The sequence below is a fragment of the Trachinotus anak genome, unplaced genomic scaffold (genome assembly GCF_046630095.1).
Source record: "Trachinotus anak isolate AG129_WGS33_773 ecotype Australia unplaced genomic scaffold, CSIRO_AGI_Tana_v1 ptg000002l, whole genome shotgun sequence".
In the NCBI taxonomy this organism is placed as follows: domain Eukaryota; kingdom Metazoa; phylum Chordata; class Actinopteri; order Carangiformes; family Carangidae; genus Trachinotus; species Trachinotus anak.
This window is the reverse complement of record NW_027273853.1, coordinates 2363874-2389823: the sequence shown is the minus strand read 5'-3', so window position 1 is coordinate 2389823 and position 25950 is coordinate 2363874. Positions and strand designations below refer to the sequence as shown.

Genomic DNA, 25950 nt, shown 5'->3' with positions numbered 1-25950 from the left:
CGGGCACATCTCTTACGATTTGGTTTGAATTAATCACAAAGAACTCTCTGAAAACGTCTTGTAGGTTACTGGGATGGATTTCATATGATTTCATATGCAGTAGGGAACAGCTCTCTTAACTTCACATCCACACAGGTTGATGATCTTGTTGACAGTACTGTAGCCTCACTGCGTGCAACTCTAGACACTGTGGCCCCTCTGAGGAAGAAGGTAGTGAGTCAGAGAAGGCTAGCTCCATGGTACAACTCAGAAACACAAGCTTTAAAGCAAAATTCAAGGAAACTAGAAAGAAGGTGGCGTTCTACTAACCTGGATGAATCTCTAAAGGCTTGGAAAGACAGCCTATTGGCATATAAAAAAAGCCTCCGTAAAGCCAGAACATCCTATTATTCATCATTGATAGAAGAAAACAAGAACAATCCCAGGTTTCTGTTCAGCACTGTAGCCAGGCTGACAGACAGCCACAGCTCTGTTGATCCATCTATTCCTTTAGCCCTCAGCTGTAATGACTTTATGAGCTTCTTTACAAATAAAATTGTCTGTTAGAGAAAAAATTCACCATCTCCTCCCCACAGCTGGCTCAGATGTATTGTCCAGTTCAGCAGCCTCAGAGTCGACTGTAACTGGCTTATATTTTGACTGTTTCTCTCCTGTACATCTCCCTGAGCTCACTTCAACAGTTTCATCATCTAAACCATCGACTTGTCTTCTTGACCCCGTTCCAACAAGGTTGTTCAAAGAAGTTTTTCCTTTAATTGACAACTCTATATCAAGTCTGATTAACTTATCTTTATCAACTGGTTATGTACCGCAGGCTTTTAAAGTTGCAGTAATTAAACCTCTACTTAAAAAGCCTACTCTTGATCCAGATGTTTTAGCCAATTATAGACCTATATCCAACCTCCCCTTTATTTCCAAAATCCTTGAGAAGGTTGTTGCAAACCAGTTATGTGATTATTTGCACAGGAATGGTTTGTTTGAAGATTTTCAGTCAGGTTTTAGAGTCCATCATAGCACAGAAACAGCTCTGGTTAAGGTTACCAATGATCTCCTCATAGCCTCAGACAATGGACTTGTCTCTGTACTTGTCCTACTAGATCTTAGTGCCGCATTTGACACCATTGATCATAAGATTTTATTACAGAGACTAGAACATATGGTCGGCATCAAAGGAACCACACTAAGCTGGTTTAAGTCATATCTGTCAGATAGACTCCAGTTTGTTCATGTTAATAATGACTCCTCTATCATCACAGAAGTTAGTCATGGAGTTCCACAAGGTTCTGTGCTAGGACCAATGGTCTTCAGTCTATATATGCTCCCTCTGGGAAACATTATTAGGAGGCGCCAGATGAATTTCCATTGTTACGCAGATGACACCCAGCTGTACTTATCCATGAAGCCAGGTGAGACTAACCAGATAGCCAAGCTTCAGGTGTGTCTTAAGGACATAAAAACCTGGATGACCACTAATTTCTTACTCTTAAATTCAGACAAAACTGAAGTTATTGTAATTGGCCCAAAACACCTCAGAGATACACTATGTGATAATATACTGACTCTGGATGACATCACCTTGGCCTCCAGTGCTACAGTCAGAAACCTTGGTGTCATTTTTGACCAGGACTTGTCCTTTACTTCACATATAAAGCAAGTCTCTAGGACAGCCTTCTTCCACCTGCGCAATATTGCTAAAATCAGACCCATTCTATGTCTAAAGGATGCTGAAAAACTAGTTCATGCATTTGTTACCTCAAGACTGGACTACTGTAACTCTTTATTGTCAGGATGTCCCAAAAATGCAGTAAAAAGCCTCCAACTGATCCAGAATGCGGCAGCACGAGTACTGACAGGATCTAGGAAACGAGATCACATCTCTCCTGTGTTAGCCTCTCTGCATTGGCTCCCTGTAAACTCTAGAATTGAATTTAAAATCCTCCTCCTCACCTACAAAGCCATTCATGGTCAGGCACCATCGTACCTTGGAGAGCTTATACTTCCCTATTTTCCCAATAGGACACTTCACTCTCTAAATGCAGGTCAACTTGTGGTTCCCAGAGTTTGTAAGAGTAGAATGGGGGGCAGAGCCTTCAGCTATCAGGCTCCTCTCCTGTGGAACCAGCTCCCAGTGTGGGTTCGGGAGGCAGACCCCCTCTCTACCTTTAAGATCAGGCTTAAAACTGTCTTGTTTAGTAAAGCTTATAGTTAGGGCTGGCTCGGGTATGTCCTGACCCATCCCTTAGTTATGCTGCTATAGAGCTAGACTGCTGGGGGATTCCCATGATTCACTGGGCGCTCTCTCTCTATTTCTGTCTCTCTCCCCCTCTCTCTCTCGATAACTTCATGTCATTAACTTTGTATTTTTTCCCTCCCGTAGTTTGTGCTTCTCCTCTCTCTCCCTCTCTCTGTCCTCATTCTGCAGGTGTCTCTGCCTCGGGAGCAGCAGGATCCAGATCCACCACTACTCATCTTTACTATTAACCACTGTTACCTGTCATTATTATTGATAACACCATTACCTACACAGCTGTTCCTGGTCTCTCTCTCTCTCTCTTCTCTCCCCTCTCCTCCCCCTCCCCCTCTTTCTATCTCCTCCTAAACCCAACCGGTCGAGGCAGACGGCCCCCCACCCCGAGCCCGGTTCTGTTGGAGGTTTCTTCCTGTTAAAAGGGAGTTTTTCCTCCCCCCTGTCGCCAAGCGCTTGCTCTTTGTGGGAACTGTTGGGTTTATTCTGTAACAAAGTAAGGTCTTGACCTTACCCTGTAAAGTGCCTTGAGATAATGTATATTATGATTTGGCGCTATACAAATAAAATTGAATTGAATTGAATTGAATACAGAATTCACACCTAATGGAACAGATGAGAGGTTTAAATCATGGGAGAGGAGATCTCGAGAATAAAATGAATGTTCAAAAATGAAAGGATAAGTACAGCTTAACCAATAGGGACTTTTACACGAACCTGCAAATGAGACATTTAGAGCAAATAATAAGAAGGGAGATTTTGGATGGAGTGGAGTTAGGAATTATGAAATTGTTTACCTTAGCATATGAGTCAGATTCGGGAAGGAAGCTGATTTGACTTTCGTATTATGCTTAGGGAAAATGAACAGGAGACTTATAAGCTTTGGAGAAATATATATGTTTAGGATAATGTTGATTGCAAATTAAAAAAAAAAAGCCATCACTAAAAAGACAGAGGTGCCAAAGATGGAAGACTGGGTGGACAAATGCATCATTACTGTTTTTGTGATGAAGAGGATGACCTTTTCTACCAGATTGAAACTCGACAAATTCCAGAGAATCTGGAAAAAAACTGGGTTAAACTTATATCACCAACTAGGGCAGATTTTGGATGATGGTGAGTACAGAATGCATGAATGCACTGTTTTAAACATTAATTTCATTGAATCTGTGTTGACACTTAAGATCCCTACTCTGGCAGATGTAATAACAGTGCTGGAGGAGTAGTGCAGGTTAGATTTAGGTAAATGAGTAAAATGGTTTATTTTATGGTTTATTAATAAGATAAATACATTTTTCTTTCCCCCTTTTTCTTTTCTTTTAATTTTTTTATGTTGTTGTTGTTGTTGTTGTAAGGTAGGTAAACAAGTACTTGTATACGTGTATACACGGGGAAAATGTATTTATTTAAAAAACATTTTCTCTTTCTTGTCTTTGTTCAATTCAATCACAGATGTGTGTTTCACTTTTATGTTTAATAGGAATACTGGAAAATATAACAGATGATGTAATGCTGTGACGTGAATATTATTCTCAATAAAAAGAGATTTAAAATATAATGGCTGTAGACAGTGTAATTTATAATGTGAAAACAGAAGGTGGTGGAGAGTGTTTGAGAGCTCTCAACCAACTGTAGAAATAGAGACATGAGGTTTCAAGTTGTGTAGACAGTTCATTTTACAACAACCACCAATGAAAATAAAAGAAGACAGAAAAATGTTGTTTGTCTGTTATTCTACCTGTTAATGTTTGCTTTTTAAATGTCCGTCAAATGTGTTAAATGTGTTAGATGTGCAAATGAGTGTAGAAGTGGAAAAATAAAAACAGCAAAACACACCCACTGCATAGGGCAGTTCAGTGGCAGGGATCATCCCTGAAAGCAAATCAAGCCTCGAGTCTCTGATTTTAATTAAAGCTTTTCCAAAGTGAGGCTCACCATGGCGATGAAGCGTCCAATGAAGCGGAAGTATGTGAGGTGGTCGGGGTTGATGGAGGAAGCCGGGTTGATCTGCAGACAGTAGTTGTTCTTGCCGGCATATTCAAACAGACAGTACATGGGGTTTAGGACCTCGTGGGACAGCAGGAAGAACCACTCCCTGCGGAGCGAGAGCACAGAAGGCGTTTATGCAGGAGAGGAAGATGTGACAGCAGGGATGTAACATGTCAGGGGTCAACCCACAGTCATTCTCCCTTTAAAAATCAAAGACCATGATGTTGGATAATTCTGTAATTTACTGGTTGACTGGTTTGTAGAGGGGTTAGTTTCATTTTTGTGGCCAGTGGAAACAAATAACACACAACACATTTTGTTTTTTGGCAAGACACAAGAAACAAAAATCTGAAAATTATCATTGAGCACAGTTTATAGAGAATGATTAAAAACTAAAATTACAAAAATGACACAGTATGTTTGAGTATGTTATAAATTCTAAAAAGCAGCTGAGCTTTGAAACTGTCTCTGACCAACAAACCTGGATATTTCCAGGTATTTTCCCAGGTTGGTATGATGATCACTGTGGTACCAGGAAGGCAGCTCTGAGCTTTAACCTGCCCCAGGCTGGTTTGACATAGGACATTAGGATGAGTGCAATGAATAGAGACTAAATATAAGCTACAGGATGGACAGTACTGGACTGAGTCTGTAATCTCATATTCGCACCATCACTTTGTGATATATGTATTTGGTATTTTTTCTTCTCCTCTATTGTTTATTTAATTCAGTATTTTGACAGAAACAAATATGTGGTTTCAGATGGTGTCACTCAGACAAATCAAGCTCGAGTAGCTTAACTTACTCCGTGTTCATTCTGTCTGATTTAATGAAGCCAGTTATGAATGTGAATGAAATTCGGAACTGATTCATTCTGAAATACACTTTGGCAAAGAGAGTCACTGCTTCTAATTAAAGGACCAGTTTGACATTTTTGCTTATTCACTCTTGCTGAAAGTTAAATGAGAAGCTCATGTCTGATCAGTGCCATCCTGTATGACAGAGTGTGCTCAACCAAGCAATAGTTCCAGGATACAACTTTATATAAAACCATTAACTGTTGTTTTTTGTTTCTGACAAAGAAAAGCAGATATAACATGAGATGGCTTTGGACAGTGCTAGGCTAGCTGTTTCCCCCTGCCCCCAGTCCTGATGATAAGCTAATTATCTGATGGTTTGAGCTACATGTTTAACAGGTAGATGTACAAGATGATCCAATCTTCTCAACTAAGCAAAGATGCATTTTTCCCATTTTCATTTAACTAGTCCTTTAATTCCTTTAACAAGAGTAAGACAGTTTTTAAAACAGCAATCTTATGCAGAGCAGCTTTAGAAAAGAAGAATTTTTATTAACCTCCTCTGGACAGTGGTAGAAATGAGAACGTACAGCACATTAACACATTTACACACATCCAACAACCCAAAATAAACACAACAATTACATGAAGACAAAACATAGAAGACTAAGGATAAATACAACAGGGTAGAATAAAAAAAGACAGACTGTGGAAGATGCATGTTAGAGAGAATGAGGGCCCACCAGCAGCACCACCACCAACTGCAGCACCAGAACCAAGCGCTCTCAAGGCCCTTGCCCTCCCCCAAGGGGTATATGGGAGGGGGGGGTATGGACGGACGCAGACACCTCCCAACATCCCGTCCGTGGTTCTACCCTGTGGTAGAACAGTATGATGTCACCTACCATAGGGTAAAACCACTGACGTGACACCGGAGACAGAGACACAATGCAAAACCAAACAGAAAAATGAAAACACTGCCAACAGAAAAATAACAACATATATATATAGAGAGAGGAAGACCTGGAACACAGCAGACGCAGGGGGCAGGATGGATACATGTGATGGACAGATGGAGGGATGGGGAAGGAGGACAAAAACATCGCACGAGGGGAGGTGGATGTTGTACAGTTTCACGAAGCAACATGTAACGGTGTTAATGGTTTACAGTGTGACCTCTGAAGGCTACCAGCAAGAATTTCATCCTCACACACACAACTCTCTTTCTAGAGAAGTTTGGAAAAGCAGCCTCGAGTGAAGGCTGCTGTAATCGACTCTTTGTGAGCTTTATTAAAAAATGGTTTCAGTCCACCTGGAGCTGCTGTTAACACCAACTTAAAGCCAGTTCCAGAGGAGGAGGAAGCTGGTGCCGAGATCGAGAAGATGTCAGTGGAGGAAAAATACACCAATACTGCCACCAACATTAAAGACAGACGTTTAAAAAAAAAACAAAACAAAAAAAAAAAACAATCCCTGACAAAACCCTGCAGAACAACACAAAGTGAGGTGCTGGTGCAGGTGCTACTCTCACCTGGCAATGCCGCCGTAGTCCAGCCCCTCCTCTCCTCTCATAATGATGTAGAGTCTACGCCGAAGGTCGTACGGCTTCACATTCATGATCTGATGACAAAACAACCCGTTATTAACAGTCATGTTAATACTTTTTAAGGCAACATTTGAGATTAATAGTAAACTGGAGCCCGTCTCTACTTTTGCGAGGACAGTAAAACTAAATATTTGCTCCTCACCAGTATCACATCTTCGAATCACTTTAACAGTTGCTGCTTAATTCATTCACACAACTTTTCAGAGCAGAGTTAAGTATAAAGCTGAGTTTGCTCCTTGTGACGAGCACTGCTCAGTGTTGATCATTCCACTCCATGAAGGTGGTGCGGTTATATTTCAGTCTGGAGCAGAGATGTGTGTTTTGTCTCTGACCTGCTGAAACGAGTCCTCAAACAGCGTCTGTCTGGACACAGAGATCTTCACGTGGCTGGGCAGCGCGTTGGACTAGACAGAGACAGAGACAGTCACTTTCAGACAGAGATGCATGTGTGCAAAAATGTTTCGTTAAACAGATTTCCTTAATCCCTGGTGAACAATAAGAACTTGCAGTGGGAGCTGCAGGCTTCGTTCACTCTCCTCACTTTAACCCTTCAGTTAAAGATCAGCTTGTGTTACAGCGACAGATCCAGTACAGATATCAGCTTTTCTTCAGCAGCATCTGGTCCTGTCACTTCGGTCTGCCACTGATAGTCTCATACAGTTTTTTTATTATTATGAGAATATACATACGCAGATTTAAGTCAACGAATTCTGGTCTTCACAAACCCATCAGTTCTGAGTTCTTCCATCTAGCCACACAGATGGTTGTTGTGTTCTTTGCTACACTTTGCTATGTCTGAACAGACTGAACATGACATTTGAACAAATTCAACAGCAGCGTGTTTTTCCACAACAGTTTCCCTGTTGCTGTGGACAACCCACAGACCTGACTGCCACCAGTTGTACTTATTAAAGGAACAGTTCAGAGTGTGGTCTGTAAAAACGATCCAGATTGTCAGCTGTGATAAAATCCCATTCACTTCCACTACACTGACGCTAACAACTGAAAACCTGGATGAATACAGACAAAACTAACTTGGATGAACAGACTCAGTAACACACACCAACACACAGATACAGGAGAGGCATGTGGACAGGAAAACATTTATTGTGGCTGCAGACTTAACACTTACATGGCACAGGAAACGGAACTGGTGGTATTTCCACCTGAAGCTGCGGTCGTAGGCGCCGGGTGAACCGCCCTGCCGTGATCTGCACAAACACGTTCACACACACGGAGAGGGAGAGGAAAGGAGGGAGGGGGAGAGAGAGAGAGAGAGAGAGAGAGAGAGAGAGAGAGAGAGAGAGAGAGAGAGAGAGAGAGAGAGAGAGAGAGAGAGAGAGAGAGAGAGAGAGAGAGAGAGAAACTCTTTGTTAAAACCAATTCCATTGGGAATCACTGCTAATAATCTATAACAAACAAACTGACAGACTTGGTGTCTTGGTTTCGGCATGTGACAGATCAGCTCATTAACAGAAACACAAATTTCTCCTTGAACACGTCCTGATGCAGCCAGAGACTCAGAGGGAATATTAAATTCACACCAGCCGTGCTGCTCTAAATAATGACTCCATGGATCTTGGCCTCAAAGACAAGAGGTGAGTGTGGGTCTGCAGCTGTGTTAGTATAAGCTCCACTAACACACTGTGCACACACACGCTGGATATGTGCCTTGTCAGCACCGGAGAGAGAGAAAGAGAGAGTTATACAGATAATGGGAGGAAGGGATGAGAGAGTGAAACGGAGTGAGAGAAGAAAGAAGGAGGTCTCTAATGCGCCGGGTCTGTGCTCACTGAGCTGCCGGGCACATCTCGGTTTGGGTTAGGAAATGGAGACCGCAGCGGCAGAGTGCTGGCTGTGGACACACACTCTGCCAGGACCCAGTGCAAAAACAGTGAAGAAGCCCTCCATGACCACCAGCCCAAAATACATTCAGGCATCAGCAGGAAAAGCAGCTTGCAGCTTGCAGATGCACTCACACACACACACACACACAGAAAACCACGCCATCTTCAGCAGCGACGACAGAGGAAAATACACACTTGCATGCTGAACATAAACACAGAGAGGCACAAACACCAGCGCACTCAAACACACCCACACACATGCCAGCACAGCCTGCAGTGGATCTGTTGTCGCACATCTGCACATTCTCCTGACTTTGTGGTGAGATTTGGGACTTCAAGGAAAAGCATATATCCACAGGCTGAGGGGAAGAAGTGTGTGTGCATGTGTGTGAGTGTGTGTGTGTGCTAGCATGTACATGTTGCTGTGATAAAACACGGCTTTATGTTATTAGACGCTGAAGCTGAGTGCCTGAAACAGGCAAAGACATGAAAGGCAATGGACAGAACATGATCCCAGCAAAGACACTGATAGAAAATAAAAAGAACAATGTTGTTTAAATGAGGATACAGTTTTACATTTTTCACGATATTTTGATCTTATGATGATATTTGCAGTTATGATCGAAATCTAATCTGGATATAAATAAAAATCATTGTGCAATAATTAGAAAACTGAAGAAGTTCAGTTTTGTATTTTGACTGTCCTGTCTGTGATAGACTTCAGTGTTTTTTTGAGCAGCAGGTTCTGGAGGAAGGGCTGAGAGAATATTTACCCTGACTCAAACCCGGGTCGGGGATCTTTAAAGGTGGTGGTGCGTGAGTTGTGGTCCACAAAATATCGGACTCCCTCTGCGGTGTACTTCATCTCCCAGCCCGGGGGCAGGGGGTGCTCCTTGATCATCCTGCAACAGGGAGAGGGCAGTGAGCACGGTCCCAGCTGGAGGGGCCCCGTCCTGGGTTTGAAACTAACAACTAACCTCCCCCGCCAACCTGAGGGGACTAAATGAAGTTCTGGATGCTAAAACAAAAGCTGTGCTGGCCGTGATGGAGTTAAGCTCCTGTGATTCAGGCCTCTTCACACCACTGCAGATCAAACCTGCAGCGGTGGGGCCCACAACAGCAGGAGCCCTTATAAAATGTTATTTTACTACAAGGACTAGTGACTTGCAGCGATATTGTTAATGTGGCCGAGACTTGCTTGTCTCAACCTAGCAGCAGTATGTGCCCCTCATGTATTATCACTGTGCTTGAATCACAGAGCTAAGCATCAGTTTTTATAAAACATAAACCAACAATCTTTGAGAAACCCAGCAGGTCATTTAACAACACTTCCTGCAGGTCTGAAGGCTTTTCCCGAGTCTTCAGAGACTCCTCCAAAGACTCCCCTGGATGAGAAAGAAATCAGTCTGCTGCGCAGCGAAGATTTAAAACCCTGTTTTCTATCAACGCTGGAAACGACATGTCTTGTCTTTGTTCATTTTGTGTGGCATGAGAAAAATAAAAACCTTATTTTTTATATGAAAATATAATATAACAGTGGTTAGCACTATTGCCTCACAGTGAGAAAGTTATGGGTTGTGACTTGTGCCCTGAATATATATATATATATATATATATATATATACACACACATATATATATACATATATACATATACACATAAATAATGCTTTTTAAATGTTTTAAAATGAAATGTTCCATTGCTCTTTTTTATATATTAAGGCCTGTCAGTGTGATTAAGCCAATGACTGGATCATTTATCTTGTTGCCACAGGACCGCATTGTATTTGTCTGCTATCTCAGTCTGATTGTGTGCTAAAAGATTACATCTATTGCAAAAACTGGAGGATCAAAATGTATATCTGGTTAGCAACAGGAAGCATTAAGGAAAGAGACTGAAGACAGAGGGTGAAGTGACAAGTGAGCTTCCCCGTCCAATAAAAAAAGGAAATAGAGCTTCCCCTGCTCTCAAGTCCTGATTGTTCAGTCTTTATCATTAAAATATAAAGCGCTCTGAGAACATATTCATTGGCCTCCATATTGTACGGGGTTGGATGTGGGCAGCCAACATATTTCAGATTTTCAAATATTTTTTTTTCTACTTCAGTATTTTTTATCCAGATGAAAAAATACAGAACACCAGTAAGTGCTGAACAACCACGTTCTTGTCTGTCAGAGGTTGCTTGACTTCGCTCTGTGACCTAAAGGTGATGTAAACAGCTGAGAGGCATAAACTGGGGCTCGTAACCACATGTCCCACTCGCTCTGATGATGCCATATAGAGATGAAGATGCCCTGCAGGTTCAACAGCCTGACCATTAAAAGAAAGGACAGAAGATTCAAATCTTCTTCATACCAGCTGAATGAGTGAGGCGAGAAGAAAAGAACTTTAAAATCTCAGGAAGTGTTAAAATGTCAAACAAACAGAGGCTTATGGCAGAAGAATGATCAAATGGGCAGCAGATAGATCAGAATATCTGATTAGATTCCCAAACATGGAGAAGTTCAAGCTAATTTCCTTTCATATTGCCACTCATTTTCAATTTGCCCTTTCTCAGGAAATTTGTCTAATTTTCCTCGTTTGGGAAGACGGCTCTTTAAATTCCATGATATTCCAGGACATTCCTGATCAGTGGGAAACACAGGGCTCAGTCTGTCGTCAGAGGAAACTGTGTTCTGCACAAGCAAACACCCAAAGCAACGTACCATCTAACAAGCAGGCACATGCGCACGCACACACACGCACACACACACACGCACACACACAAATACTTCTGCTCATAGACTCACCCTTGGGTCCGCGGATCGTCCCACTGTGTGGTTCGTGTGTTGTGGTTGACGAAATACACTCTGCCATTGTCCTGACGCTTCTCTGTTGACACAAACGCAAACACAACATTGAAGAGGCATTTTTGATATTTCAAATGGAAGGATTTGTACAGAAATCCACAATAAATTCACACGATAAATAGAGAGCGATCAAAGAGATCAGCCGACTGTGTGTTCGGTAACAATATGACTCTCTCTCTCTCTCTCTCTACTGGGATGAAGAAAGAGAGAGAGAGGAAAAAAAAAAATCACACCACCATGACAGAAAACCAACGAGTCTGTGTGGTATTTCGCTGTGGCTTGATCCAAATACCTCAGCAGGGCAAACCTCAGTGTGTGGATTTAAGGCTGCGGCCGGAGCGTCTGAACATTAACGTAACTGCAGTGGTGGAATTGAAAACAACCTTAAACACAGAATTAAACTGTATGAAAGTATGTGAAATGGCGTGTGTGTGTGTGTGTGTGTGTGTGTGTGCGGCACTGGTCTCGAGAGAGTAGCTGGTGCCCCATCCTCCTCCCTCCATTGCTCTGACATCTTTTTCTCATTAACAGCAGTGTGTGGAGGGCCCAGAAACAGTAGTGCTCACATTGCAACTCTTACTAGCTTTCTCCTTGACTCTCTCCACCCCCACTCTACTATCCAGTTTACCCCCCACCCCCCTTCAGTTTCTTTCATTCGCCAATTTGCCAAAAAAAAAATTCCCTCTTTTCTCCCATCTTTGTCTTCTTGAATCTGAGCCTGACAAAAAAAAAGCGAGGGAAGCAACCGCAGCAGGAAAAAAAGAGAAAGAGTGCGCCAGAGAAACAAATCTGAGCCAGTGATATAATTGAGGTTTTCGTCTTGAGGTACCACAACATGTTGAAAAGGCATCATGGGCAGGGAGCGAGGGTTTCTGGAGAGAACATGGCTGTGTGATGAAGTCTGTGAAAATGTCGGTGGGATGCAAGCTGCCAGCAGCGTTCGTTTATGAATGAATGTGTGTGACATGATTCTGCGTGGATCCGATTACATTATTCATTTGGGGGAAATGCTGGGAGATGAAAAGTCCCATCAATAATGTGGCCTATGTAATTTTTGGCCTTCAGAGTAAAGGTAGTGCGTGCAGTGATGAATTGGTATAGCATGACAAAAAAAGCACAGAGAGACATTTTATCCAGATTTTCTACAACACGCTGATAATAATCAAGAGCAGGATGAGGACAAATCAATCAGGGAAGAGCCACTGAACCAGCATTGCTTCCAATTTTGCATAAACTCTCTCATCAAATGTGCAGAGGGCTCCGTTAGCAGAAACAACACTGTGGTGCTGAAAACATTATGCAACACTTCTCCCAAACCTCACTCCCTCACAGCTGCCTGCAGAAATGACCTAAATGACCAAATCAAGAACCCTGTGTTTATATCTTGACAAATTGCAGAGCTTCACTGTTGACTACTGGCAAGAGTCCTCAAAAATACCTTCACCAGACTGGTGAGGGCTGCAGGTCCTGACTGAAGGCAGCTCCAGTCCTGACTGAGCAGATTTATTTCAATGAGGGTCACCTCCAGACTTTCAGCTTGACCAATATCTAGCCTGCTGACAGAAAGCAAACCTTAGCACCCCTCACCGAGACCAGCTTTGCCTGCAGTTTAAGTTCAAGGAGTGTGTTAGGTAAACTTACCCCATCCAGGAGGCAGCGGGCCCAAAGGGTCATTTTCCAGCGGAGCACCAGACGGCTGAGGGAGAAACAGAGAGAGACAAAACAAAAGCAGTTAGGTCACCTTTCTGTCTCTCTTCTCTCTCCTCTCACCTCCTTGTTGTCTGTCCCTCTGTCAGTTTTTCACTGCCGTGCGAGGACGAGGAAAGGAGGGAAAAGGTTGGGGGACACCCCCCCCCCCCCCAAAAAAAAATCAAAAAAAGAAAATGCAAAAAGGAGGGAAAGTCGCAGAGGTTGCAGATGTAAAAATAAAAAAAAGCCAGAAGAACTCACTCAGTGACGATGTCCCACATTCTGCTAATAAGATCGCGCAGCAGACGTGTGAGACGACGCTCACTCACAAAATGAGGACGATACCTGAGTCAGGCTTGTTGAAGCAAAGCTTGGGGTGTGTGTGTGTGTGTGTGTGTGTGTGTGTGTGTGTGTGTGTGTGTGTGTGTGTGTGTGTGTGTGTGTAAGTGTTAAGGGCAGAGGAGAGTGGGGGTGGCTCCTCTCTGCTGCAGCAGTAAGGGGCGACTGAGGGAGCTGGCTGCCCGGCAGCTCGTATGCCTTCCAAAAACTACACGCTCGGTAGGAGGATAAAACAACAACGCTGTTCCAATGAGCTCACTGGCTGGACGCAAGCCCCACCCCCCGGCTTCCCGCTCACCTCCTCAAATACACCCCACCTCCACCTCCTCCACCCTGGCACCCCTCCCTACCCCACCCTGTGGTCCTCCTCCTCTTTTCTCTCGCTCTCTTCTAGTGCTGCTGTGAAAGTAGGCAGGGAAGTGCGATGTCTGAGGGAACTGAGGGAACATTCATGCTTGTTCCAGACTGGAACCCCCGCCCCACCCACCCCGCCTCCTCATCCACCACCCCAACCCACCCCAGGTCTGACAAAAGGCACCTTTATTCACCCTGGGTCTGGAAACCACTGTGGGGTTTACTCAGCCTGCACTCATGTACACACACACACACACACACACACACACACACACACACACAAAAAAGAACGCGCACGTGTGTGTGTGTGTGCACCATGGCATGGAAAGTTTGTCTGTGACAAACAGTCAGTCAATGTGTAAGTTCTTATGCTGTAACACACACACACACACACACACACACAAATGTATTAGCTGCAGTGGAAAAGTAGCTGAAAAGACGCTTGTTAGAAATTAGCGGCTGCTGATGGTTTTTCAGGCTGGAAGATGTTTATCAAACAGTCCAGCTTAGGTGTGTCGCAAACAACTTCAGCATCATTACCTGCACCTCTAATGACAACATGTTACACTGGTAACAGGCAGAGTTGCAGTGGTGCTGTAAATAAAAAGGTGGGAACACTGTGCACAATATTTGGTAACACTGTAATATATATTAAAAAAAAAAAAAAAAAGATGCACTCAGAAAAACTTTTTTTTACGTACACTGAGGTGAAAGGAACCAGTGTTTCCCAACTGAAAGCTGGTGGAGCTTCAAGGGTTTTTTTTTTTTTTTTTTTTTTTTCTCAATGAGACATGCTGCACCACAAAGTGACGATTATTTCCTGAGAAGCCATAGAGTATTATCTACCGAACGTCAACGTCACTTTACACAGCATTTCCCAAAAAAACTGTGCCCATTTAAAGTGGCTCTGTCATGGAAACTCTGAGAGAGCTGGGATGGAAAGGACTGGGTCTGCTGGAGGAGTAAGAGTGGGCACACGAGTTTAAGGTGTGTGTGTGTGTGTGTGTGTGTGTGTGTGTGTGTGTGTGTGTGTGTGTGTGTGTGTGTGTGTGTGTGTGTGTGTGTGTGTGTGTGTGTGTGTGTGTGTGTGTCGCTACCATCGACAGCCAATCTATGCCCCTGAACCCCACCCTTTTGGGTTTTCTGTGACTAAAAAAGGTAAAAGGAGAATATAATGATATAAAGACATGATGACTTCATCCTGGCTCTGACCATTCAGCTCCTCAGCAGCTTCCAGACAGAGCGAGGCTGGAGGGAGGAAAAGAAAGAGAGACTGAGAAAACAAGGGAGGGAAAGGAAGAGAGGGAAAAGCAGCATGTTGGCAGAAACGTGTGAAATAAAGGTTGGGTGTTATGGATCTGGAGGGAATATGCCATAAAGGCCTGTTTCAAAGCATCACAGGTGAAAATGGCGATTTCAGCTGGTGAATTATCATGTGAGCGAACGTAGCGACTCCAGGCGTCATTCAAAATGAGTAACAATGAACTTAACTTCATTATATTTTAAAACTCTAAACTAAAATTTTGCATTTCACCAATTCTTTTCAACTGCTGCAGAGAGCAGAGAGTCACCTGTGTACACCAGGAGCCGGATGCATAAATGATGCATACACACAAAAACCCTGTGTACACCTTTTCCCCCACACATGAACTGGTAAGAACACAGGATGTGAGGTCACACAGTGCACACCTCATGCACTCTCTTGACCATCCATACACATGAATTTTATAGCGAGACAAGTCAGATACAGTGATGCAAAATAAAGAGGAGACAGAATTTAACATAAAACTGAACAGACGACTTCCTGAGCTTCATTCATTATTACAATAACAAGTCAATCTGTAACAATCTGTCAGTTCATAAACAGAAATAATGCTCAGTGTTTCCTTTAGCAATGTTTAATATTGTATCCTCATTATTTATTGTGGGTCATCTCCAGTTATGACAGATGAAATTCAAATTTAAAGTAAACTGATGAGCTCCTGTTTGTAATCTGCAAACTGGATTAAGGCAGTGTCCTCATCCACTTATTGTGGGAGTGGAAATGAGGCTTTCTAAATGAGTGAGATTTATTAAATAGTATCATGCAAACGCACGCTTTGATATTTCTGATGGAAGGAATGTGTGTGCATGTGTCTGGTTTTGTGTGTACACATAGTTTAAGTCACAAATCTCCAGAGCCCCAGGAGGAAAAGTAAACTTGAGGTCATTGAGTTCATTCAAAGTTAATTTGTCAGTATACACGTAAAGTAATCCAGTGACAGTTGTCTGTATATCCAGCAAACAGGAACATTCTTTTAATGCAATGTGCCAAAATGTAAACACATATAGGCTAAAAAAAAGGGACACAGTCATTACAGTTTTATCTGAGGGGGGAGGATCCCAAAGTGCTGACTGCACCAGTAACAAGCAAACAAACAATCTCTTATTAGTGCTGTTTGGAAAATGCCAGAAAGCAACTTGAACACATGTGACTACAGCAACATGGATTTAAAATATAAGATTGTAAAACAATCTCCTCAGACAGATTCTGTTCATAGTCCTTCAGTTTTATTGTGGAGATATTTCTATTGAGGTCTAAAACCAACACAAATTGCACTTAAAGCAAGCGCTCTTTATTTCTTGTCCTCCTAACATCATGTTAACACAACATCGGGGCAGTTTCCATAAGTTATGTTCATTGTCCATTCATGAAAAAAAAAGCACTTACAAAAGTGCTTTATGAAAACATGAGTGCTGACGGGTTGTGTGTAAACATGAGTGACACGCAGCTGTGTGGTTGTGTGTGAGTTTTCTGTTCAGAGCCGCAAGTGATAAAACACAGGGCTGATTCAGGTGGTGCTGTTAAGGGTCCTTGTTCCAGCAAGAATGGACAGAAAGTCAGAGAGGGAGAGGGGAGGGTGGGAGGAAGAAGGAGGCAACTGAGGGAAGGTAAGGGGAGGGGGCTGAGGACTGATTTGAGGGTGGAGAATGAAGAGTTGTAAAAACAGAAAAAAAAGAGGAAAAGGCACAAGTTATCCAAAATGAGCCAAGATACAAGTAAAGACATTTTAGTGTGTTGCACAAAAGGGGGATTTTGGAGAGGCAACAAAGCGGTGGGTGGGTTTAAAGGAGAGGATGGAGGTAAAGGAACAGTGAGGAAGACTGGTAGAGGTAGGAGAAGGGGGATGGGGGGTGGGGGTGTTGGGCGGAAACAGCAGTTAATGACTCTGAGGCTGCTCTCTGGGGTTCCTAACGAGCTGCAATTACTCTGCAAACACAAACATACACCACCACTGAGGATCAGCTCAAGAGTGTGTATCTGTGTGTCCGCGTGCAACTGAAGTATAAAAACTCTGAATACACGCTCCGGTGCTTGTGTTCTTGAGTTTGCACAGCCACAGTTTTGCACTGTGTGTGTGTGTGTGTGTATGTGTGCATGTGCATGTGTAATGGTTCATTTAAGAGGACGACCGGCCTCTTGACCCTCTTTGGTTGTCATGTGTTACAGAAAAGAAATGTCGCACCTGACCTCAACATTACAGGCCTGTGAACACATCTGCTCAAACACACTCAAACACACACACACACACACAGAAGGAGAAGCATGTGATTTAACAATAGGGACCTGCACACACATACACACATTTATAACCACATAATGACTGACACACACACACACACACACACACACACACACACACACACACACACACACTTGTACTTCTATCTTTGTGAGGACACTCATTGACATAATACATTCCCTAGCCCCTTACCCTAACCTTAACCATCACAACTGAGTGCCTAACCCTAACCCTGACCCTAACCTTAACCTAAACCTAATTCTAACCATAACTCTAAAACCAAGTCTTAACCCTCAACATGTGATTTGAAGAAGTGAGGACCGGCCAAAATGTCCTCACTTTCCCAAAATGTCCTCACTCTGTTAGTGAAATACTTTTTTTGGTCCTTACTATGTAGCAAGTACAAGTACACACACACACACACACACACACACAGTAAAAGAAACTGACGTGTCCTGGTTTTTCATTGCTGATAAACGATTGTTGTATAGTAATGATTATTTTTGAGTAATGATTTTTTTACAGTGCTTCCATGCAGTGTGAGTGTTTGTCAGGCAGTGGAACATGCTGCTGTGTTCACAGTTAAACTATGAGCTCCTTTTATGTGTGTTTCCTTGTTCACACACACTGGGGCCATAAATAGTCCCTGCTATCAGCAGTGTGGGCATTCCAAGACAGACCAGTGTATTATCAGCGTGGAGGGCAGACCTGCTTATTGGCTTTTCTCACACACTGAGAGAAGTGGGGGCGGGGGTCCCACTGAACTTGAATGTTTCTGTCCCAACGTGGATCCTGTATGATGCTGCCTTGAGTGACACGAACGCCCAAATTCATCCCGACGCTGCTAAAAACTGAGTTTTTGTTTGGTTATTCATTTATACCTTTCACATGAAATCTGACATCACTGTAAATGTTTCCATACAGGGTAACCTGGCCATTGTGTATTGTCTCATTTCCTGCTGCTGGTGCTTCTGTTGTGTTCATGCTTTTCAGATCTGCTAGCTTCTTTAGCTTAGCAGTTACCGATGGCTTCTCTCTTTCCCTCTCACTCTCCTGCTCTCTCTTGTTTGGTGTGTTGGATGTTAAGTTATTCCTCTGCTTCCTTTAGAAATGATGATACATATGATGAAAGTAGTTTATTTGCTGTAATGGGGCGAGGCAAGGTGTATTGGAAGAGCTCCTCTGCCTCCCTGCAGTTCCTGAACAGCCAGGCAACCTTCTCAAATACAGCTTATGTTTCTTGTGGTCTCAACACGAGCAGCTCTAAAAACTAAAATCTAGAGTCTGAAATCAGCAGAGCTACAATTTCATAAGTTTAATTTCAGCACTTATATAATTAGACATATTTTGTTTGGTAGCTCAAAAGTACTGAGGTTTGATAGAATTTTTCTCTATTGACTCCGTCCTATTGTTTTCCTATTATTTGTGATTTGAATATTACATGAGAATGTGTGCTGAAGCTTTGGTGATGTCCCTCGCTGGTAAGTTGCTTTGGATAAAAGCGTCTGCCTAATGAGTAAGTGTGAATGTAAATGTAAATGAAATGGAGATATTAGAAGGCCACTTCAGTTACAGCAGTAACATTGGTGTTACAATCAATAAAGTAAACACAGTAATAATATGACCAGGCACCAAATAGCTACTATAAATGCCAGTGGACTCTAAATCAGTTACCAACCTCAACAGCTGTGAACGTTTTGTTATGTTTTTCACAAAGGAGTTCTGTTCCTCTGCTGCTTGCATGTTTAACTGCCCAGATGTTGGATGAAGGTTAGGGTTCAAAGTTAAATGATTCACTTCAATCGTGTGCCGAGAACAAAAAAGTTAGTTTTGTACACTGAATGTTTTTGCTGCTTAACATTTCAATCATGACCGCAGTAGCCAGAGGCAGACAGAGACACTGTCACTACGCTGATGGGATGTGAAACTGTTATGTGGAAAAAAAAAGTTAAAGAAAAGGATGATGGATGATTATTTCTGGGTAAAATGAACCAGGTGAAGGTTATTTCAGGTGGAGGTCATTCAACACACAAACAGCCACAGAGCGATGTAGAGAAAGAAACAAAGAAAGATAAGTGCAGACACAAACGCACACATAAATTGCAAAAAAACTGAAACACTTGCACACACAGTGCAGGGTGGGGAGTTTTTATGGAACCCTGTAAGAGTTTTAAGGCTGGTTTTACTAATGGTTCATTGAGAAAGCTCTGTTGTTTCAGTCCCCTACGTTTTTACTGTCTCGCTGCTGTCTGACCTTGGCTGCTTCAGTGAGAGGACGGCGACTGTCAGAGAGAGACGGCCCAACACTGACTCCACTGGAAAAATACTTTAACAAGTCTCAAATAACATCTGCAATCCCACCATAGCTGACATCTTTTGACGGTTAGACAACGAGTAAACCGCACTGTGTTGCATACAATGCTGAACTTATTCAAAGCATGTACAGAGCTGCATGTGTGGGGATCACACGCAAATCTTAAAGTTAATCACTGTTTTCAATCCAACTGAGCTGAACCAGAGAAACTCTACCCAGCAGTAATGACACCGCTGGTTTGCTGGTTTTGAATAAACAGTAGAGGAAGTTGGCAGTTAGCATGAGCAGTAATAGCCACCATGGCTAAAGAATGGTAGCATCAGACACAAAAAATTTGAGGAACTAGAATTACCACCTTGCGCTTGTATGCCTCTGCCAACCACTCAAGATGCAGGAAATATGGTCACAATCTCTCCTTCTTGAACTACAGTGCTGAATAACAATAATAACCTTTTTGCATAACATGATATCACAGTGACACAGTGCAATGATGAATAATTAGTATGTTAACAATGGTTGAATGGCCCTGGTTGCTTCAGTAAGGGGATGGTGACTGTCAGAGAGACGGCTCAGCATTCACTGGTGGAGAGCTTGTATGACATGAAAGGTGTCACTTGAGAATAATTACCAACTCTGCAGTTCCTCTCAGCTGTTTTGAATCCTTCAGATGGTTGTTTTGATTTTACGGCCTGAAACTTTATTGTTTTGCTTCAGTTTCACTGCTCTCATCAACCTCATGTCCAGCATCAGCAGGCTGCTGCTGTCAGCAAAAAACCCTCTGATAAACCCACTGGACACTGCATGTCCAGCACAGGACAAACAGACAAAGTTAGAAACTACCTGATAAACAAAGAGGAGCATCTTGCCTGATATTTTTTCGAGGGAGGTGGTGGTGATATTTAATTTGTTGAGGAGTTCTGTCCTTAAGTGGCTGAAAAAAATAGACTAATGAAAGATCTTTTCCACTGGTGAAAAAACCTGTTAAGACCCACTTACATCTTGTTTTTCTGAGCAATGGAAAGGGGCACAATTGGCATTCACACCCAGGTCAAATGACTCTGCAGATGACGTAGGTATTTATTGGCTCCAGCTCAGATCAGCATTAATGTAAACACAACACCCGAGTGAACATGTTCATTTTTGCATTTTTTCCATGCTGTGACGTCTTTGAGAGCACAAACACTGTGAACAGACCCGTCACCTACAGGCATGAAATATGTTTTCAAATAGGTGTTCAGACCATGCATTAACATGTGTCTTCAATGATCCGATCACCAGTGGTCAGCTCTAAGTACATCACTTCACACCAGACCACCACCAAATGTGGTCTAAGTGATCTGATCTCAAATCCGTCCTTGATGTGTCCTGGTAGTGGTCACACCTGGACTTAGAGCTGTCCACTTGTGATCGGATCAGCCATGACAGATTCTAATGCCAGGACTGAACAGGGCCACAGAGGCAGGACGCAGATGCGATGGATCTGTTTTCCGCTGTCTCCACAGCAGCTAGCAGCTCACTCTTTGTCCTACATCAGCGTCTGTGCTCTGTTAGTGTAATTGTGTGTGTCCTCTCAGAAAGGCAAACTTGGCTGACAGTGTAAAAGGAGTTTCCCATGTTTAAAAAAAATTTAGGTGTAAAAAGGATATGTGGCACCCCCAGTGGCTGTGTCAAAGAAGACCCTGTGGCAACACACAGTAGTGGCAGTAATGAATGCTGCTACTCACCGAAATTCTGTGAAAAATGCTTTAACCACATAAAACTTCCACACATTGCATCTTTAATTTTACCGAGCACAAAGTCAAAATACCTGAGACAAAAAAACAAATAAAAAGAAGGAGGTAAAGCACTTTCAAGACCAACGGTCAAATGACGGTCTTGTGGTCTCAAGAACCGTGGCTTCTTTCATACCAGTCTAATTTCACCAGAAGCTAGTGTGGCAGTGGTGCGCACTCTTCACTGTAGATTATGCTAATCTTTTGGTTTTATCATTTGTGCTGATACACAGCTATTGACAGAAATTTCTGTTCTCCATGTAAAACATCACAGGATGTTGGCCAAAACACTGACTCCAGCTTTCTGATAAAAACACCAATACTACACTGTTGGTCTGTACAGTTGACTTTGTACAGAGCACATGTTGATCGGGTGATGAGGATGCATGTTGTCATTCCTGCACATCGAATGACAGAACTAATCTGTTACCTTTGGCTAGATGAGGTTTCATTATCTCATGCATACTAGCACACTGTGCACGTAAACGTGGCCACTGAAGACCTGGAGTACCTGGTAGAGGAAACGCTGGCTGAACTGGTGCATGGCACCCTGCAGCTGGCTGCGCTGGCTCTGCCACTGCTGATAGTTGCGCACCGACTCAGCTGTGGGCCTCTGCCATGTAGTGGTTCTGGTGTTGTGGTCCACATAGTAGAATCTGCCCTGCTGGTCCACTCGTTTCTCCCAGCTGCATGGGTGACAAAGAGGGGGGGAGTGAGAGAGGCTGTGGCTCTCAACAACATCTTTATTAAGCATGTCGGGGAGTGGGCAGATGTATTAAAAAAGCAACCGAAAGTAACAGCACTGATTTACGGACACAAGGAAAAAGAAACAAAGGCAAGAAAAGGAAAGATAACAGTGAGAGGGTGGAGACAGAGCGGGAAGAAGGGAAAAGAAAAGGGAAGCAAGGGATGAGGGATGAATGAGTAGACATGTAAAGACACTGGGGATTGAAGCAAGACAGAGAGGGAGAAGGAACATGAGAGGAGGGGAGGATGTGAGAGACTGTGCTGCTGAGATGCTTAAAACAAACCATTCCTGATAGATACACTTCTTACACAGTTCCAGCCCTGAGTTGATGAGGGAAAACAACGGGAGATGCCAGGTTTTTGAGTGACAATAACCATGCTCTGCAGTGCATGCGTTTGTGTACCATTACTTTTCAGTGCCATTACTCAGACATCTGTGTATATCCTGTTCTTCCCATGAGACAGGGGGTCTGGACATGGACTGAGATATAGACGGTCCATGGAAACACACACACACACATAGGTTACACATGGTCACACATGCAACAACACACATGAACATAGGTCCACACAAACAGATCAGGTTCCTGGACTCAGCAGAGACTAACTGCTGTTCTGTTGCTATTCTCATATCTCTGACTTAAGTGCTACAGAATTTGGAAGAGAAAACAGCATCGACTTCCGTATGCTAACAAAAAAAAAAAAAAAGCAGTGCAGACACCAACAAGACTGTGAAATACACACACCCGCACAGACAAAAAGGGATGCTAACGTTCTTCCACTGTGACCCTGATATTAAAACTCCATGATCTTGTTCCTCTCTGGTTTGTTCAGTGTTTTTTCCACTACAGTCAGGATGAAACACTGAAGTGGATGTGTGAGAGAAGCTGTATCATAAATGCATAAAGTGCTTGCACAGTCATAGATAGACAAGACATACATTTTCAAAATTCCCTAACTTCACCTGTTTGGAAGACACTTCTGAAAGCTCCATGGCACTGGATTACATGTACAACCTGACTTTTGGTGACTGGTAATAACACACAAAGTGCAGACGCACACACCCACACAAAGAAAAATGTGTAATGACTGAGTCCTGCACATCAGCTGCTACTGGTCGCTCACTGCAGAATCTGACTGTTCAGATGTGTCCTCAAACAAAAGATATCAAGTCCATACTGGTGCCTTGTGTTATGATGTGTTTATTTCCCAGTATCCGCCTCTGCATGTTCCATAATTTCCAAAAAGATTTCTACAGAAAAAACCAAAACATGAAGTTGTCTGAGCACACTCAAAACGGTTTGCTCCTTTACAATGAGCAACACCTCTGCTTACTGCCTTGTGGCTTTTAATTATCTCTGGGCAGCCTCAGCCTTACAGTGCTCCCCCCAGTGCTCGGTGGACTATCATACAGCTCAAACACATGGCTCCTACAAAGTGAGAGTTTACTGGGTCCTCCCAGTGGTCCAAGTCCTCTACAAAGACTCACTGTTGTTGCACTGAAGGATTAATGCAAACTCACAAACACACATATTCACTGTGACTTCAGTGTGCAGGAAGAGATGTACTACAGTTGACATGCTCAGCCAGGTTTCCCTGGATGAATATATGATCTCTAACATTTTCATTACCTTAATCAAAACTATATGACAGCAAATGAAAATGGACAGAGTGATGGTGGAGGTGTTCTTGTTACTGGAAGAGCCCACCTTTTAATGCACTATTATAATTGTGTATCCATCCACAAGAACTTCACAGGAAATAATGCTCTTCTGCCACGGCTCATTACGTTTCTCAGTTTACTGGTGAACCGAACATTTCCTATTTCTACTTCACATTAAAAGGCTTCCACTTGTGAACCACAGGATGAACTAATTTGTCACCCAGGTTTGCAGCGCTGTTCAATTACATGGAAAATTACATTAAAATTATACTTTTGGTCTGTGGATCGGTTTTGGCAATAGCCAAAGTGAGCTGTTAGATGAAAAGCTGCAGATGGAAGGTTCTTACCGGAGCTTGTGAGAACCAACACATCTCCAGCACGTCATCAAGGCAAATAACTTCTTTCACTGTGTCCAAGCGTTGTGTGGAAAACCACCCTGCAGCATGAGATCAGGTCGTAGGTGCTCATGACGTGGTATCAGTATCCCAGCTGTAGAACTGTGTTTTTTTATTCAGGCCACAGTTTTGTTTTGGCTACACTATAAAAAGATACACCATATAAACACTCAACAGAACAGCTGGGCACTGATGATTTGACAACCCTAACCCTAACCCTACCCATTCAAAATGATTTGGTGTCAACAAGCAGTGTTGACAACTTAGCCCCTTTGTTGTGACTTTTCAACCACCTTTAGCAACTTTTATGTTTTCTTCAAAAAAGCATCTAGTGACTTTTTGGACAAACCTTAGCTACGATCTGTACAAGACATTTGCCAGAATTGCTCTGCAAGTACAAGGTTTGGCTTTCCCTCATGCTGACCGCTGACCAGCATGGACATGATTGAGCTTATAACTTTCTATCTGAATGATCACTTTACAGTAAATACAGCTGAAATCAAAGCACAGTCTGCCATGGACACCATGCTCCATAAAACCATTTACCATGATTTGAATATACTGTAGTAGACACAGGAACGCAGATGGTAACCAGCTCCAATGACTGTAACTCTCTCACTCTCACTAAGCATTATGCTCCGTTTCTGTGGAGTCACGATGGAGAAGTAGTCTCAGATCTCCACTGTATGTACTTTAAATTATATTTCTAGGGTCTAAAGCTCATGCCTCTTTGTTGAAGGCTTTTTTTGTGCTGACATATTTAGCACTGATGTCTATGAGGATTTTTTACTCAACAGCAAACTAGGCTGATGTATGGATTTAAATAATAATGAAACTTTGTTGTCCTCCGAAGGGAAAACCTCTTTTGTCTTGTGGTCAGGAGTCAGTCTGAGCTACAGGTCAGCACCCCAGGAGCTGGTAGGTTTCAATGTCTTGCTCAAAGACACTTCAGCAGTGTGGATGATTACAAACACAGGGAGTTATTTCGTGGAAGGATAGTCTCTTTGACCACTGTGCCTCCGAGCTTCCTTTAGAAGGCAGGAAAAACACTGTTCCTTCTCTGATATTAGCACTAGCTAGTTATTTACTGGAGCCAGGGAAAATCCCAGAACCCACAGCGGCCTGTCTGGGAGTCTCTACTTAGTTCTGCTATCTGACTTCAACTCTTTGTACCAGTCATGTCATTAACTATCTCCTCCATGTATTTCTTGGAACTATAAGTGTACAGTCTCTTCAGCGTCCAGATTAAGATCATAGCAAATACTGTGAGCTCCTGTCTCTATCCACTTTTCTATTGGGATAGAGTTTGACAAGTGTTGACCAAATTACACTGAGCAAGCTGCTTTAAGACTCTTGATCTTTGGTTCACATATCTGTATCTCTTCAGAGTGTACTACTGATATTCTGCTGCTGGAAGGACACACATTTACTTTTTCAGGTTTGAAGTGGTATCGTGGCCCAAGTGAGCCCTAAACATTAAATCTACAGAAGTAGATACAAAAGACAAAATTCATCCATTGATTAATTTTGATTCAACTGTGGGTTAGTTTAACTGTTAAACTCTATACAACATTAGTATCAAGAACACTGATTACATGGGAGACTGCACCTATACAAATAATATCTCTTTATGCCTCTGCACTGGGCCGGTGTAGGAATGTAGCCACAAACACCAGATTTAAAACTTTAGTATATACAGTGAAGTACAGATTTTCCTGGTGCTGACAGCCTTAATCATTGTGTAAACTAATTTAGCAAAGGCTTGAACACAACAGACATT

At 42.8% G+C, this 25950-nt stretch overlaps 1 protein-coding gene across 6 annotated transcripts in view; it reads right to left on the bottom strand.

Annotated features, from left to right (window-relative positions):
- Positions 1 to 25950, bottom strand: part of wwp2 (WW domain containing E3 ubiquitin protein ligase 2) — a 66508-nt gene that overhangs the window by 7116 nt on the left and 33442 nt on the right. For 4 of the 6 annotated variants that reach the window (XM_071489681.1, XM_071489671.1, XM_071489664.1 and 1 more), the window contains exons 10-17: positions 21877 to 22051; positions 12976 to 13030; positions 11275 to 11356; positions 9258 to 9386; positions 7770 to 7848; positions 6970 to 7041; positions 6563 to 6651; positions 4181 to 4340 (exon numbers count right to left, since the gene is read on the bottom strand). In XM_071489681.1, the coding sequence (XP_071345782.1) occupies positions 4181 to 4340; positions 6563 to 6651; positions 6970 to 7041; positions 7770 to 7848; positions 9258 to 9386; positions 11275 to 11356; positions 12976 to 13030; positions 21877 to 22051 (841 nt within the window). Of the gene's footprint in view, positions 1 to 4180; positions 4341 to 6562; positions 6652 to 6969; positions 7042 to 7769; positions 7849 to 9257; positions 9387 to 11274; positions 11357 to 12975; positions 13031 to 13284; positions 13521 to 21876; positions 22052 to 25950 lie in introns of those variants that run through there. The other 2 variants (XM_071489709.1, XM_071489698.1) reach the window with 2 other exon arrangements.